Below are 16,771 nucleotides of genomic sequence, written 5' to 3' on the forward strand. Positions count from 1 at the left end.
AGGCTCCAGACCACAGACGCCCACTTTACAGTTTAGGAGACTATTTGGCATGGTGAAGTCAGGCATATTTCTGGCGCGATGCATGGCGGGCATACGTCCGGCGTGATGGATCCATAGAAATAGCACGGCTTACGGGCCCTGTACACAGGGAAAGATGGAACGTGTCCTATGTTTTTCCCAGTTACAGAGCGGTACGGTGCCGCACATGTGTAGCACCATATCGCTCCATGCGGCCGTTGCCGTCTATAGTGGACGTTTGTACGGATGCAAGCTTGCGTCCATACATACGCCTACCATACGGTCGTGTGAATGCGGTTTAAGCCCATTTCCCACAATGTAGTTCGGTCAGAGAAACCCGCTCTGTGCACTTATGGGATTTTCGGGATTAAAACTTCAATGAACTGATTGGATATGCTGAGCTCAGTGATTTGAGTTTGTCTGAGTTTTACAAAAAGGGAACCTGTCACCACATTGTTCACAAATACTGCTAGTGACGGGTTCCCATAGAGCCCTTTTAACTAAATGCCATCCTTCTTTTAACTAAAAAATTGTTTACCTCACACCCCCATCAAATCAACTTTATCTTACCTGGCATACTGCCAGATCAAGCAGTTAGTCGGAAGGGAGGTGTCCTGTTCGGTCGAGACCAACGGCTCCTCCTCCTTCTCACCATTCAGCAATAAATGTCATGCGACAAGGGTGATGAAATCTAAGGTCCTTTACCCCCTATCATTTGTAAAATGTATCTCGTGTGTGTGTATCTGATCACATGAAATCACAGAAGCCTCCTGTGAGTTCATGTGATCAGATACACGCATGTGATATATTTTGCAGGCGTTAGTTGGTAAAGAACCTTCAATGACATCATCCTGAACACATGACATGAAGTCCTCAATGGTGAGATAGAGGTTTGGGACATGAGGGGAAGGCGCTGCACTTGGCTGAGCCGGTAAGATAACAAAGTTGAGGGGATTAAGGGGATGAGTTTTAAGGGGATGTAAGAGAATTTTTAGCTAAAAGAAGGGTTACTTAATAGGGCTCTATGGGAACCTGTGACTAGCTGTACTTGTGAAAAATTTGGTGAATGGTTCCTTTTTAAATTTTATGTGAATTTAGTTTATAGTCAGAAGTTCTAGGGTTGAGCCGCCGACACCATTGATGACCAGCAGCTTCTATTGTTGTGACCTGTGTATCATCTTTACTTGGGCCAATAGTCCCAGTAAGACTACGGTTATGGGAATGGGGGTGTTCTACAATGAGTTTAAGATGATTGGATTTATATTCCGGATAAAACCAAAAAATTCCTGACAAGGCAGACCATAGCGGATCTACCGGCTGCGAATGGTTAAGTGTTTATCTTCTAGATGCATATGGCCCTGCCGTCCTCGGTAACAAGATGGCTTCTCTCCCGTATGTTTAAAGGAAAGCAGAAGGGGAGTGTTGAGCGATTGCCGATGACGGCGGATCCGTCTGTAGCATCTGTTAAGTCATTAATAATGGAGCATTCTTAGCCCGGTGTACCGCCAGAGTTTTTGGCAGACCTTGTACCTGTGAGCAGGAGCCAGGCAGCGAACCGCGGCAGCGCCTTTCATTAAGAAGTGCTCCGAACACCTGCCGCGATCCCTCCGTTTAATCATCGGTCTAATCGGCTGCCAGGGTACCGCGTAACTTTAACCTTTTAATGTCCAAGTGACCGGATCAGGACATAGATTGTTGGATATAGCGATAACTACCTTCTAAGGACTGACTTCTCCAAAAATCGTTAGAAATGAGTTGCTCTCACAGACTTTACAACCAAACCTGAGAAGATTACATGTGGGGTCTGGATAGTCAGCAGGATCATACATTGGGCTTGGCGCAGAGTCTCTTCTAGGCACTTGGTTGCAGTAGCACATGTTAGTTTTGCTGACTTAATAATGCACAAGGAGCCATATGGTGAAGCTCAAGCAATTATTGCTATTTGCATATAAATGTATAACTCCTGGTGGACTGGATAGGACGTTCCTTAAAGGGTATGTGACAGCAGCTTTGACTGTGTTAGGCTGAAGCCCTGGACGGCTGTTTAGTCATATCTATTGGATGTGGTTAGCAGCAGGATTGAATTTATAGTACAGGTTTACGACTTCTCCAAGTACCGCTGGGTATGTGTCCTCACACTGTTGTGCTCTCGTCTCTCTGCATGGAGCGGTTCCATGGGGGTGGGGACACAACTTAAGAAGCTACAATGCTAAAATATACTGTACATCCATTTGTCACAGTCCTGCTGCTACTAACGGCCTACACATAGGTATGACGCGTCTCCAGGGACAGTACTGAACATTGGCTATTGATAGTTTCTGTTTGATTATTTCATTCTGTTAAGATTAAGAACAAATGTGGAAGGCTCAAGGGACCCAAACTTGGTTACTCAGTGTATGGTTCCTTCCATCAAGGGACAAACCATGGGTAACCCGGTAACACAACACCGTGACAAAAACTTACGATCTATGCTAACCAGAAAAAAAACTTTGCCCCTACTCCCTGGGTTGCATTACTGGATTGTCGTTGATTTTTGGATGCCCTCCAGGTCATTATTATGTTGAAACCTTGAAGTCTATCCAACCTAATTGTGTTGATCGAGAGAGCACCTTCAGATATTTTCGTTTGGAGCCGTATTTTGAACCTTCTCCGTTCCAGTCAATCATCGGAATACTGTACATATTACACTTGGTTTTAGCCGCTTGCTGTACCGTCGTGTGCTATCCATTATCCAAAAGTGTCCTGTGGGCACACATTGGCTCAGTCTTGTGTGGTCTGTTACATCTAATAAGGTCAGATGATGCTTGTAGACTCGGTGAAGGGTCGGAGATGCCCTTCCAGTGCGGGAAGCCTCGGTCTACCCACCATGCCACCCGGTCTACCCACCATGCCACCCGGTCTACCCACCATGCCACCCGGTCTACCCACCATGCCACCCGGTCTACCCACCATGCCACCTCGGCACCGGGGACCGCCACTAACTGTTTGCATGAAGCTTCCTCTTTGTTTCCCAAGCAGCTCCTCGGATAATTTAGTTTTATTTAATGTAAATTGTTTTTCACTTCAGGGAGCTCTACAGATGCCGACTCTTCTCCTCCTCCTTCCCTCACTTCCTTAATATAATACAAGAAGCAATTTGTCTGCGAGTATGTTCCAGTGTTTGCATTTCTGGTGACTGTAAATCCCACTTTATCCAGCTCTCTCCAGCTTGGTTCCTTCATCACCGCTCCCACTCTTCTCCCTCTCTCTCTCCTCCTCTGTGATTTCCCGGGTGACACGAGGGCTGAGCCGTACAACGTCTTCTACTCTTTGAAAGTCACAGTAAACGCTTCTACAGGGTCTCTTAAGGGACTGGTTATTGCACACTAATCCTCACCCTGCCTGCAAGAGGCATCAAGAGAAGTAATCAGATTATGTTCTTGTTTATTACAAGAAATGGATGTTAACCCTTGTGGTTGACGTAGCTTCCAGGCAATCTCAACATGTTTCTGACTTTCCTTCTTACTGTCTTCATAGTTTTGCTTAATTTTATGCTCAACCTGAAATTTCATAACCTGGTTTTTCTCATTTACCCGATTGCCCTCTACCCTTGTCTAAAACGGCCTTCACAGAAGATCTGTTGATTTGGTTAATTCTGAACACAGACACTTAAAGTATCTACGTTTTGGTCTTGAGATATCATATGGTAGCCATACTCCTTTGTTGCATTCATTCTCGAGCATTTGTTAGTAATAGCACCAAACATTTGCGTTTGGCAGTTCAACCTGGACCCGAATAGCCAGTCTGGCAAATTGATCCCTCTAGCAGAAAACTTTGGCTAGTCAAATGTCTGGTCCACTCACCTCTTGTAATCCTGTAAAAATTAGGATGGGGTTCTTCCAAACAAACTGGCTGTAGATTATTATCTCATGACTACAAAGAATCGGGAGACAGTATTGCTCTAACTGTTGACCAAAATTGGTCATGAGACGGGCAAGTTCTTGAGATGGCCAGAACAAGTGGGAGAACACGATGTTGAGAGATGGCCAAGTGTGCAGCTTTGGGATAGGCACGACTATAGCCAAGAAATGGCAAGGGTGATGCCATGAAATGCATCCCGGTAATGCAGGCTTTATATTTCCATTTCATGGCTGTAGATTTGCCTACACCAAGATTGCAGACCCGTTCTTTTCACCTGGCACCTTATAGCTGTAATGTCGATCTTTGACCATGGCTGTAGACTTGGCCTTTCTATGATATCCTGCAATGGAATGCCAAGAAGTGGCTAAACCTACAAGATACAAAGAGATGACCCAGAAGTGGGGCAAGGAGCATTCGATGCTGCCAAATATTTATTGGCGAGTTTATATCCTACGAGAACAGAAGATCCAATCATCCCCTGGCATCTTAGATAATGATTAATATTGGTGGTACGGAAGACCCACTCCCACCTGTCGTCTTTGTGCGAAGAGACCACCACGAACTCTTCTAAACAATCCACCAAGCACAGCGCCCTGCAGGGTGTAGTGGTTGTCTTTGGTAATGCATTTTAAGCCCATTCACTACACACAGAACATGGTGTCGCTGATCTGTGAGGCAGAAGCATCACTCATCGGAACGTATAGCGATACAGGTTACTAGGTTTCTGGTCCTCCCTGTAAACCCAAGTAAAAGTCAAATAAACGACAGTGACTTTTTAATGATGGTACTGATGTCTGCAGTGGCTTCTCGGTATTGGATTTTATTATGGTCGCACAGGGTTACTCTATGTATTTCACACCAGATAATTTAGCCTCTGTCTGATCCAGACGATGACGCACAGCTGGGATGTGGTCCTATAACGCGACAGGAGTCCGCAAGTAGCCTACATTAACATGTCTATATATTTATATTTTGTGCTGTTGCCTTCATTGATTCTAATGTGTATATTATACTGTGTGGGAAGCTCAGTGTGAGTATTCAGAGGAGGTAACTTCTCTGTCCAGAGCTCATTGCTAGCCTATTACCGACCATGACAGATTTTTTTGTTTTTGCTGAAGCACAAAACAACAAAAACAGTTTTTTTGGATGATATTATATGTTCAGTAACTTTTCAAAAAACTAAGCGAACCTATCACTTGTGAATACTGCCATTGCTTACAAAAATTCATTTCACATTACCTGGCTCCCTGCCAGCAGTGTGTAGTGAGTTGGCTCCTCCCTCCATCCGGCACTCCTCTCTTCCTGGCATGTTCATTGAGCAGGCAGGGGAAGGGATGGTGTGGACTAGAGGAAGAATACAACGTGAAATAGACTGTTGCCCCTTCCCCCCCAGGACTCGCCAAACACTGCTGGCAGGGAGCCAGGTAATGTAAAATATAGTTTTATTAAGTACTGAAATGATTAACAATGCTGATTAAGGTTATTGGAACCGGTCGCCAGCTAAAAATGACATTCCTGATGGACAGGTTCCTTTTTAGCATGAAAGTGCAAATGAACGCAAGAAACGTATAGATAAATGAGAGAAAAATGCTTCTGCTCCACTTAGGCTACATTCACACTACTGTATGGGGGACGTATATACGGCCGATATACGTCCCCCATAGACGGCAATGGGCGCACGGCGCCCTACGGGAGCGGTACGGTGCCGCACGTGTGTATCGCTCCGTACCCCGGTAAAAAGATAGGACATGTCCTATCTTTACCCGTAATACGGCGCCGTGCGCCATTACTTCCTATGGAGAGGGGCGGGGGTGAGCTGCGCTCATCTCCTCCTCCTCTCCCCGTGAACTGCCGTTACCCGCTACGGTACGGGTGGGCAACGGCAGTGTGAATGTAGCCTAACTTTTCTCATCTTAATCCTCCTCCCTACTTATTATTCTATTTCTGCAAAATCTGATGTTGCTAGCAAGATATGCGGAAGCTCCCTGAGATATAACATTACAAAAGATGTCTATGGAGAGGAGAGGGGGGACTTCACAGCAGCTAAGCATCCACCAAGCAAAATTTTTTAGAGTCACTGCCAGGATAGCTAATTTTACCATACATTAGGAATCAGTAGTCAAATAACTTGAGTTCCTACATTCACCACCAGGATCCTTGGTTCCTTGATTTTTGTTCAACTCCCCTCTCCAACTTGTGGAAAGCTAGGACTGACCCGGTGGTGAGGTGGATAAAGTAAGCAGAAGGGAGGGCCCTGAGTTTGTCTTGCGTATAGTAAGAGGGACTTAGGATATCATCTGTCAGGTGAGATGAGGATTCTTAAGTCTTGGGTAAGAAAGCCCAAACATTTTGAGTTCCCCAAGTCTCTAGTTTCATTGAAGACCCATGGGTTCCAACTTCCAGATCATTTTTTGGATTCCATGTTTTACTTTGGAACACCACCAGACAGAACCAAAAACAATGGTGCATCAATCCATGAGCTCTAATGATGGAGCACAGTCAGGGGGGCTCTGCACGTTATGGACTAAGACTTCTCAGACACCTGACTCATCATGCGGCATTGATCGCCTTGGCTTTCCATGACTACTTACATAAGCTCCTTAGATGATGTTCTCCAGCCTTCACCTGTCATCGATGGTATTGACTGTCATCAGTCAGGGAAGAGCTTTCTGCAGATCCTCAGCTCCGGTGATGTAACGGCAGGGATTGTACGTTATGTAATGTCTCTGCGCATGCATTTTCACCAAGTTTCGCCCCCCCCCCCCCCCCAAGGCTTTTAAGATGAGAGCTTGTTGAGAAGGTTCATGGCCTATTCTAATGCTTCCTCATGACAGCAATACCGGTATCAGAGGACTGCTTAAAAGGTTCTGGCGGAGATTTCATTAAAAAAAAAAGAGGACTTTTTCATGCAGTAAAATGTCACCTGAATGGACCTTATTATAGTCAATGGGCTCCAAAGTTGCAGAACCGTAGGATAAACGGGTCAAGAACGTAGTCTTGGATGGAATTTTCGGTGCAATTTTTTTATATTGGAGCTTCTGATGAAGTGGAGTACTGGCGGTCCCCTACTTAAGAAGACCTGACTTACAGGCAACCCCTAGTTACAAACGGATCTCTGGATTTTGGAAATTTACTGTACTTTAGCCCTAGGCTACAATAAACAGCTGTAACAGTTAGTAAAGGCATCTGTAATTATTTATTGTAAATCCTGGTTCTTATGACAACCCAACATTTTTAAAATCCAATAGTCAGGGCAGCACGGTGGCTGAGTGGGTAGCACTTCTGCCTTGCAGCGCTGGGGTCCTAGGTTCAAATCCCACCCAGGTCAACATCTGCAAAGAGTTTGTATGTTCTGTCTGTGTTTGCTTGGGTTTCCTCTGGGTCCTCCGGTTTCCCCCCACACTCCATAAACATACTGGTAGGTTGTTTAGATTGTGAGCCACATGGGGACAGAGACGATTTGACAAGCTCTGTGCAGCGCTGCGCAATCTGTGTGCGCCATATAGATAAAGAATTATCATTATGTATCACCACAGTAAATGCATCTGGCTCTACTATATCAGGCTCTCTGCCCTCCTTGTCACCGTGTCCTCTTGGATCTCTAGTGAGCACCTAGAGGAGCGTGCTCTAGTTTTGTATATGAGTCGGCCTACCTCCTGTGCCATAAATGCCAAAACTAATCTACCATAACTCCTGTTAAAGGGATGTTCTCATTTTGGAAACTCATATCTTATGAATCTGTTGGGAAGTCTCTTGGACCTGTATGAAGGAGCCATGAATGTTCAACCACCGCTCTGCTCAGAGCAGCATGGGTTCTTGGGTTCCTATCGAGAGATGTTGGGATCCCCATCTATATGCAACGTGATGTTAGTCAAGTTATTCCTCAATTTTTCTTTTTTTTTCTCCCCAGGGAAACTATGTTTAAAGTGGCTCTGATTGTCTAAAGTTGAGCTGGTCCCTAGGTATACCATCGAAATAGTAGTACCTGAGACCACCTCCTCATCCAGAATGGTCCCCTGGTGGTCTTCAAAAAATAATTTTCCTGTTTAGAATGGTTGGGTTTGACCTCCTTCACCGATTGGCTGATTAAAGGGACCCAGTAATAAGAAAAGGGCACAGCTCTTTACATTTTGTGCTGGTCATGTTTGGTATTGCAGTTCTTTACCAATGGAGTGCAGCCCCAAAAAAATTTTGGGGGGGAATTTCTTATTTTCATAACTTTTTTTTCTTTTCTTTTGTTTTCAGAACTACACACAGTACATCCCCCTCTCTATATATGACCTACAGACGTGGATGGGGAGCCCCTCCATATTCGTGTACGACTGCTCCAATGCCGGACTCATCGTCAAGTCCTTCAAGCAGTTTGCCCTGCAGAGGGAGCAGGAGCTGGAGGTAAGGATGTGTAATAACCACTATGTATAGCACCCGTCCCCCCCCCCCCCCCCCAGCTTATACATTACATCTTGTTATGGTTCGCAGCTGGTGTCTCTAGCTACTTCCAATATCCACGCTCATCTAAAGACATCTCCACCTTCCATTGAGAATTTTGCGAGCAGATGTTGTATACAGTCAATTTAACTCTATATTGCTAAGCAAAAATCTAATCGGGAAGCCACAAATCCTCAGCCGCTTCTCCGGCGGTAATGACATGGATCTCTATAGGCAGGTTTGTGGACAAGGATGAGATTTTGAGCCTAAATGTCATGGAAACTGTTAAGTATTTTCTTTATAATTCAAAAGTCGCACCTAAAACAGAACTTGACTTATTCTTTCGAGCTGCTGAACCAATTTACTGCTCCTATAATGATCCAGGGGGCTCCTGCTAGTCTGATGCCTAATTGACAGTGCTAACTCGCCCCCCATCAGGACAGAGTTCAGAGACAAGTTGTCTGTGTGTTACTCGCTGAAGAGAATTCCTGATGGAGGGGTGAATTAGCAGATTTTTTTTCAGAGTCGCCAATGTCTCTCTCAACCCACTTATTCACCCCTCCCTCCGGAATTCTCTTTAGCGAGTATGGCCGCTAAATACGTAGTTGGAAATACAAGCTGCGGATAAAGATCCAGTTCAAACTTCTTTTCTAACTGTGTTCAGTTATCCAGTTATCTTTAATATAACGCAAAAATAATGTATCCAAGTAGGATGCTTTTGCAGCGACTCTACTCCTACAACCACTATACTTGACTCATCTCATGTGAAAATGAGATGAGTCCTATTTGCCTGACTTTGGGGGAGATTTTTTTAATAGGGTAAACAGGTGAGATTTCTCACAAATTAGGGAATTCTAGAAAGGTTGTCTTAATCCCTGACCTGAAAGGGGGGGTAGTTTAGTTGATTTAGACCTGCTGACAGGTTCTCTTTATAAGCTTAGGAGAGTATGTAAAGGGAATTTATCGGGGTGATGTGGGACACTGTATAAGCCATCGTTTGTAAGATTGTGGTGCCACATGCGACTCTTCTCTAGGTAAGTATTACCATATGACTCCCCACGGACCACCAGCTCTGACACGTTCCCCTCGGAGTCTTCCCCATCTTTTGTGCCTCGGCCTTGGCTCTTCCCTCCTCCTGCACCGCGTCGGATTCCTCCCATAAATATGCATGGAGCAGCGAGCGGCGTTTTGCCGGGCGAGTTCTAATTACGAGCTGGGAGACTTTGGAGGACAGCTCATTTATTTCTCAGCTGCTAAGAGCAGCGTTTCCAAAGCCCTAAATTGCATTCAGCGCTTACGCCGGGGCGATAATTGGCACCCAAAGCATCCAAATGATTGTAATCTCACTCACTTTCAAAACAAACCTCTAATTTCAGAGGAGGATATTAATAAGGTCAGTGAAATTATGAGACAGCTGGCGAAAAATTCCCGGTGTGGGAGAGCACAGGAATCCGAGCCGGAGAGGCACCTGCACTTGCCGGTTAGTGTGATGTATAACCATGAAGCTGGGGCATGCTGGGAGTTGTAGTTGGAGGGCTACATCCTGCATCCCTAAGGGTGTGTACCATTACCCTTATGTGCTTTGCCGCCCCTCTCTCTGTTATTTTTCGATTTCTCGCTCGGCTTTTCGGCATCTGATGATTTACTGTATGCCCGTGAGCTGCTTACGAGTAATAACCTGATGGATGGCTTCACAGAGCAACGTTCATTAGGAGATTTTTATGCAACGGAGGAAAAGAAACCAGCAGCTGTAGATGACTCTGTGTCGCTCTCGCGTCAATGATTCGATGGAAAGCTGCGGAGCAGCGCAGGGTCGGCTAAAGCTCTGCAGTTTTCGGAAAATGCATGTGAGCAATAGAGAAATTGGGTAAAAATAAATAAGTTCTTTATTTTGGTTATCAAGAGATAATGAAGAGTCGTTCACCATGTTCTTGACCAGCAGAGGACGTGTATGTACCGTGCAAAAGTTTTAGGCAGCTGTGGCCAGCTACCTTATTGATGCAACCTATGTAATTGAAGGAAATCTACCACCAGAATCGGGTGTTGCAGGCCATGCACACTTATATGCTGGTCAGGTCAGTTTCTCATGCCCTCGTTTCCACCCAAAAAAGTTTTGCAAATTAACCCCACCCCAGAACTCCTCCGGCTATCGGCAGAGCCCATCCAGTCTCCGTTGCCTGTCAAAAGACAGATTTTATTAAATCTCTTCCAGTAGACGTGTCTCTGTATGTTTTTGTAGCTGTATCTTTGCCTCCTTTTAGAGATTCAGACTTTCAGCTCCTCAACTTCCTGTTTACAGCCCAACCAAATGGCGTCACCCAGTGTGCCCCTTTCTCTCACAGTCAGCCTCAGGAGGAGCAGATGGGGGAGAGAAAAGGCTGAGTTATAACTCTCCTGCTGCAGTTCCTCCTGTTCATCAGAGCTCAGACATGTAAACAAAGACCCACGGAGAGTTTGCAGACAGCACTAAAGTACATAGCAGGACAGCTGAATAACTTGATGAAAATTTCAGGGATTATTCATGCAGTGAAGGCACATGGGCAACTTATTTTAAAGAGTGGCCAATCCATTTAATTATGCACACCACCTTCCAGGCGTCCTGACCGCCTCCTCTCACCAGCCACACAGCTCCTGCACATGCGCAGTCGCCTCAGCATCCTGCTCCTCAATGCATCTGCCTAAAGGAGACTGAAGATTTGGGTTTAGCCCTGTAAGAAATCTGGACCAACCCTCCTGTCAAGCACATTTACAAACTATTTGGGATATTTATCAGTACTTGTACTGGTGTACAATCCCTTATATAATCAGTTCCTTGTGGACCGCCTGTAATTGCAATTATTTGGACCTATACGCCGCCTACACGCCAAGGGGGCGTGGCCAGCCGTAGAATGGGCTGTGTACTTACTTTAGCCCACGACCGTTGATGCCGGACATTCCGGATCGCCCTATAATCAAGTGTACCTAAAAAAATTTGGATTTAGGACTTTGATTGGATTTAGATTTCTGTTTTGTGCCGTCGCTATGATTTTTATAAATTGATTAAAAATAAAGCATTAACCCATTTAGTCTGGAATTTTTACGATGCAAATCATTCCTCCAAAATGTTTCAACCTTGAGTGTACACCAGGAAATGGAGTTTTTAGAGACGTTCTCGGTCACTTTTGGTGGAAGAGTTTTGGGCCTCCCTTGGATTTGTACCATCTTCATTGATACAGTGGTTCAAGGCTCTAGGAGTTTGGGTATAATTGAGATCGAAAAGGCTGCAAACATTGTGGATCCGTATTAAAATCTGTGTTTGGAAATAGATTTTAGTTTTCAGTCAAAAATTTCGCCAACCCTAAACAAAGGTGTATGTGGAATATCGCTGTAGGTGCTCGTTGTCGTAAAGATTTTGCCCAGCACAACGCTCTCTCCATGACGGCCTCCGTTAGAGTGCATTGACGCGCGGGGGGAGTCACCAGGGAACGGCGCTCACTAATGTGATATGTTGGGCTGTCACACTACTCTGCCGTTTGAACCTCTCTCGCTCTACTTTGGACGTCACTGAAGTGTAGTAGGAAATTCTTTATAGGAAATTGCAGAGAAGTCGGAATAAATTGGATTTGTAAGGATAAATCCAGCTCATCCGATGAGGTTTTATGGGGCTCACCTTATGTGAACCATCTATGTGATGTATTACCTTCTATACTCAGAAATGCAATATTCATGTGGTGGGAATTATTCAGTAATGAGTCATGTGTTACATTGTAATATTGGCGCTGGTGATTGTCTCGGGGCAGCAGGACATCTATAATAGATCTGGCCTTACAAGGACACCTAAAGCAAGTCACATCGGAGGTGCTCTCTTTCCTGGCCTCCTAGTGCCGCGCTCTCTTTCTGGGCCTCCTGGCGTCGCGCTCTCTTTCTGGGCCTCCTGGCGTCGCGCTCTCTTTCTGGGCCTCCTGGCGTCGCGCTCTCTTTCTGGGCCTCCTGGCGTCGCGCTCTCTTTCTGGGCCTCCTGGCGTCGCGCTCTCTTTCTGGGCCTCCTGGCGTCGCGCTCTCTTTCTGGGTCTCCTGACCTCGTGCTCTCTTTCTGGGCCTCCTGGCCTCGCGCTCTCTTTCTGGGCCTCCTGGCCTCGCGCTCTCTTTCTGGGCCTCCTGGCCTCGCGCTCTCTTTCTGGGCCTCCTGGCCTCGCGCTCTCTTTCTGGGCCTCCTGGCCTCGCGCTCTCTTTCTGGGCCTCCTGGCCTCGCGCTCTCTTTCTGGACCTCCTGGCGTCGCGCTCTCTTTCTGGACCTCCTGGCGTCGCGCTCTCTTTCTGGACCTCCTGGCGTCGCGCTCTCTTTCTGGACCTCCTGGCGTCGCGCTCTCTTTCTGGACCTCCTGGCGTCGCGCTCTTTCTGGGCCTCCTGGCGTCGCGCTCTCTTTCTGGGCCTCCTGGCGTCGCGCTCTCTTTCTGGGCCTCCTGGCGTCGCGCTCTCTTTCTGGGCCTCCTGGCGTCGCGCTCTCTTTCTGGGCCTCCTGGCGTCGCGCTCTCTTTCTGGGCCTCCTGGCGTCGCGCTCTCTTTCTGGGCCTCATAGCGCCGCGCTCCCTTTCCGGGCCACCTAGCGCCGCGCTCCCTTTCCGGGCCTCCTAGCGCCGCGCTCCCTTTCCGGGCCTCCTAGCGCCGCGCTCCCTTTCCGGGCCTCCTAGCGCCGCGCTCCCTTTCCGGGCCTCCTAGCGCCGCGCTCCCTTTCCGGGCCTCCTAGCGCCGCGCTCCCTTTCCGGGCCTCCTAGCGCCGCGCTCCCTTTCTGAGCCTGAGGTTATGCTCTTTTTTTGGCCCCATTATTTGGGGGTTTTTTTGGCCTCCTTACTCCACTCTTATTTTTGTTATTTTCGTCTTACAGCCATTATCTCTTTTTTTATGGCCTCCTTCCGCCAATCTCTATTTAGAGCTCTGTACCCATGCGGCCCCATTTTATTTTGGCTCCAAACCCTTGTTCTTTTTCACTCCCATTTCCCTTTGTTGGTTCATATGAAAACATTTAGAAGAATTTGGAAGTTTGGATATCTCAGAGGACTTGCTAACCACCAGATTGCAGGATGATCTTAACTTGTATGAAAATATAAAGTATGACCAAGACTTTTGTCCATTGAGCTTTTAATTATTATTAATGGCTTCTTAAGCCGGAGACTGCGCCAATTTGTAACTAATAGTCTGGGATATTTCCTGCTGTGGTGCTAGTAATGTGTATTTTTCTTATTTACCTGTCACAAGATGTCCATCACCCCCCACGTATCCAATTTTTCCGTAACAAGATTTGTAAGGGGAAGTCACAAATCCATTTGGTGTGCGGTGTAATTCTCCGTCCCCGATCCATCAGCTTCCTCCTCTGCTCGTCTCCGTCCTGCTTTTCCCTATCATCCTAACCTATTAATATGTTCCATGGCTCTCGGCTGGATTGACTTGTTCCTCCTCGCGCTCCCACAGGACCCCCCACTCATGGTGTGTTATTGCTGCGCTGTGAAGGGCGACAGGCTGAATGAAATGTACAGAGCTGGGAAGTTCTCTCGGCTCGGAGAGAAACCGATAATGTTTCGGTGTACTAATATCCTGCCACATATTGCTGTCTGGGGGCGCATGGCACTGAAGGTGATAAATAGAGATTTCTCATTTAATACTCTTCCTATTTTTGACCTAGCGGGACATCCTGATTTTTTTTTTAATACACTTTTTAAAAAGATTTAAAAAATCAGATCTTTATTGTTGATCGTATGTGTTTTTTTTTGCCAAGGAATAAATTCAAAATTTTTAATGCTTCCAAGTTGCACCCCATGTACTTTTTCAGTACAAAGTTTAATCCTCTATCCACAGAATTAAACTTTGTGATGCAGAGAATTGGGTAACTCCATCTCTACCAGTAGCTCCAGTGGTCGATTCTTAAGGGCAGCGGGAGGCTTCTTTAGTGAATTAGGGCTTCATTTGTCCTCAAAAACAGGCAAATATGTACATTAAGTGCAAGTGTTACCAGGGGAAATGGGCTATAACACGCCCACCCCGCAGCAACACCTACTTATCTGCCATATATATTACATCTGTCGGCACAGGAGAGAGACGCTGCCTTTGCAAACCCGCAAGGAGACGTCCACGGTATACGCGGTGGTGACGCGACAAGAGGTACTGGCCAATGGATTCGGCATATATTTTCACGGACGCGCGAGAAGTCGCCGCTGTAGCGTTCCAGGGGTCATTTCTAGCCATAGCACCCAGAGCTCACAAGGGCTATGGTAGTGCTCTATTAGCACTTAATTAGCGTATTTCCAAAACCTGTTTTTGAGGACAAAGGAAGCCCAATTCCACTAATTTCTGTTACTCTAAGGGCTCCACCACTGCAGCGGCTTTGGTAAGTAGTTTCCAGATGGTAGAAGCTCATACAGCTCAAAGGCCGGTGCGGAAGTAGCCAAGGAGTTGTCTAGGTATTTACCATCTATAGGCTATCAATATCTCATTGGTGATAGGTTGTGACCTACCCAACCAAGCAGCTATTTAACCCTGTTTACACCAAATGGTCAGTCCAGAGGCCAAGCTTATCAGTTGTTGAGCTTATGTCATCAGTTTATACTCCTATTAGAACTTCTAGAGTGACCAGCAAAACAGGGCTGTGGGGTCAATGACCGATTTGGCGAAGTTGGCGTCCGTAGTTTGGCTTAGCCACTCAACAGCCATGTAAGCATCTAGGATCTGTCCTGGAGGCAGTGGGTAGGATTTCTACTAGCCTTATACCATCCTTCTGATTCATAAATTCATCCTATGTTTCTAGTATGCACCAAACTTGCATGTGCCTCTTTATACAGTTGCTACTCACAGTGCGCCCCGTAGGGCTCCGAATCGTGATAACTGAGCAATAATTGACTGTCTCCTTTGCAGGTTGCTGCCATTAACCCCAGTCACCCTCTGGCACAGATGCCCTTGCCACCTTCTATGAAGAATTGCATCCAGCTTGCTGCCTGCGATGCCGAGGAGCTGTTACCTATGAACCCCGACCTTCCCGCTGATCTGTTCACCTCCTGCCTCACTACACCCATCAAAATAGCACTACGCTGGTGAGTATGATGAATTCCTTTTCTGTCCAGAACCCTCGTCCATAAGTTCGATCAATTTAAAAGTTACTCTTTGCCTTGGAAAATATTATCTCTAGGAGGATCCAACAGTTCAAAAGGTTTGTGTAAGCTTGGAAATTTCTGCATTTCCGTATTGTCCGTTTTCCACAAAGGAGTTGTGTACCGTTACAACCCATATTCAGAGTGTAGGTGGTTTGTATGCTGCCCCACCGCTCTTTCCAGTTCTCCATAAGTTGCCAAGCAAAGTGCATGGATATCTGCACACACGGCAAATAGAAAGCACTGAGCATGCTCGACCCGCCGCTCCATTAACTGCTGCGATAAGGAATCCTTTTTTCGTGATCGATGGATGGTACCTGCATTTGGACCCACATCAAATCAGATTGGCAGTCGCTCTCCTTTGGATGGGATATAACAATAAAGGTTGGTACAATCCTTTTAACCTTGAAGAGACAAGGGGAGCCCCCACTTGCAGCCAGTTGTTTTCTACTTACTATCTGAACGGCCAAAGATGGACAACCAAGACCTTCCCTTATCATTCCTCCGTTCACTTATCAGTCCTGCAGCACGTCAGCTACTGGAGTCCGAGTCGGTGTCCGACTATACCTGTGGAGTGGGAGTCGTGGCCATTTTGGTGGCCTTGATGTCTGAGTTAGGGCAATTAAGGAGTCGGAGGTGTAGTTGGACGTTTGACTCCATGGCCCTGTAGGCAACTAGCACCTGTCCCGATCATCAGCACCTTGGACTTTACGTCCATAGGGTTACTGTAGGGTGCGAGTTCTCCTCTAACTACTGATGTTGTAGGAGATATATAGGACGGCAAGTCAAGAACATCTACATATACACCTGGTAAACCAATCCAACAACCTGGACCTTCCTTGCTTCCTGTACAAGCCAAATTTGTGTCCTCTCTTCACTGGTTACATCCACCTCCATTGGTGGTCCACCTCTCATGCCGGACTTGTATTATCTTTAGTTACCTATAATAAACGTACATTAAAGTTACCTTTGCATGTTGGGGGTCCCAATAATCAAAGCCACTTCCCTTTAATAGCTCTAGTGGCTACTATCCTCGGCTGCCCCTAATTCTGTGAACAAAAGTTTGACAAGTTTACTTTCTTCCACTTTAAGGGACATGACATTATCACCGGATTGTGAAGGTTGTAGTGATGGAGACTCGGAGTAATTACAGCCCTGGCAGGCGGTCCACTTTGATCGTTCCTCTAGTAATTTTGCGGGCCGCTAGCCTTTTCGGCCCGGTAGATGATGCAGAACTTTGTACTGTAGATCGCCGGATAATTCATTTGTGTTATCAGTTAATTTGCATGATAATGAACATCTGCG

The 16,771-nt window shown here is 46.3% G+C and overlaps 1 protein-coding gene across 2 annotated transcripts in view; it reads left to right on the top strand.

Moving 5' to 3' along the window:
• RPTOR (regulatory associated protein of MTOR complex 1) overlaps positions 1–16,771 on the top strand; it is a 171,744-nt gene that overhangs the window by 105,887 nt on the left and 49,086 nt on the right. For both annotated transcript variants that reach the window (XM_072112476.1, XM_072112477.1), the window contains exons 5-6: positions 8,164–8,310; positions 15,234–15,409. In XM_072112476.1, coding sequence (XP_071968577.1) covers positions 8,164–8,310; positions 15,234–15,409 — 323 coding nt within the window. The remainder of the gene's footprint in view (positions 1–8,163; positions 8,311–15,233; positions 15,410–16,771) is intronic.

The sequence above is a fragment of the Engystomops pustulosus genome, chromosome 6 (genome assembly GCF_040894005.1).
Source record: "Engystomops pustulosus chromosome 6, aEngPut4.maternal, whole genome shotgun sequence".
NCBI classification, from domain to species: Eukaryota; Metazoa; Chordata; class Amphibia; order Anura; family Leptodactylidae; genus Engystomops; species Engystomops pustulosus.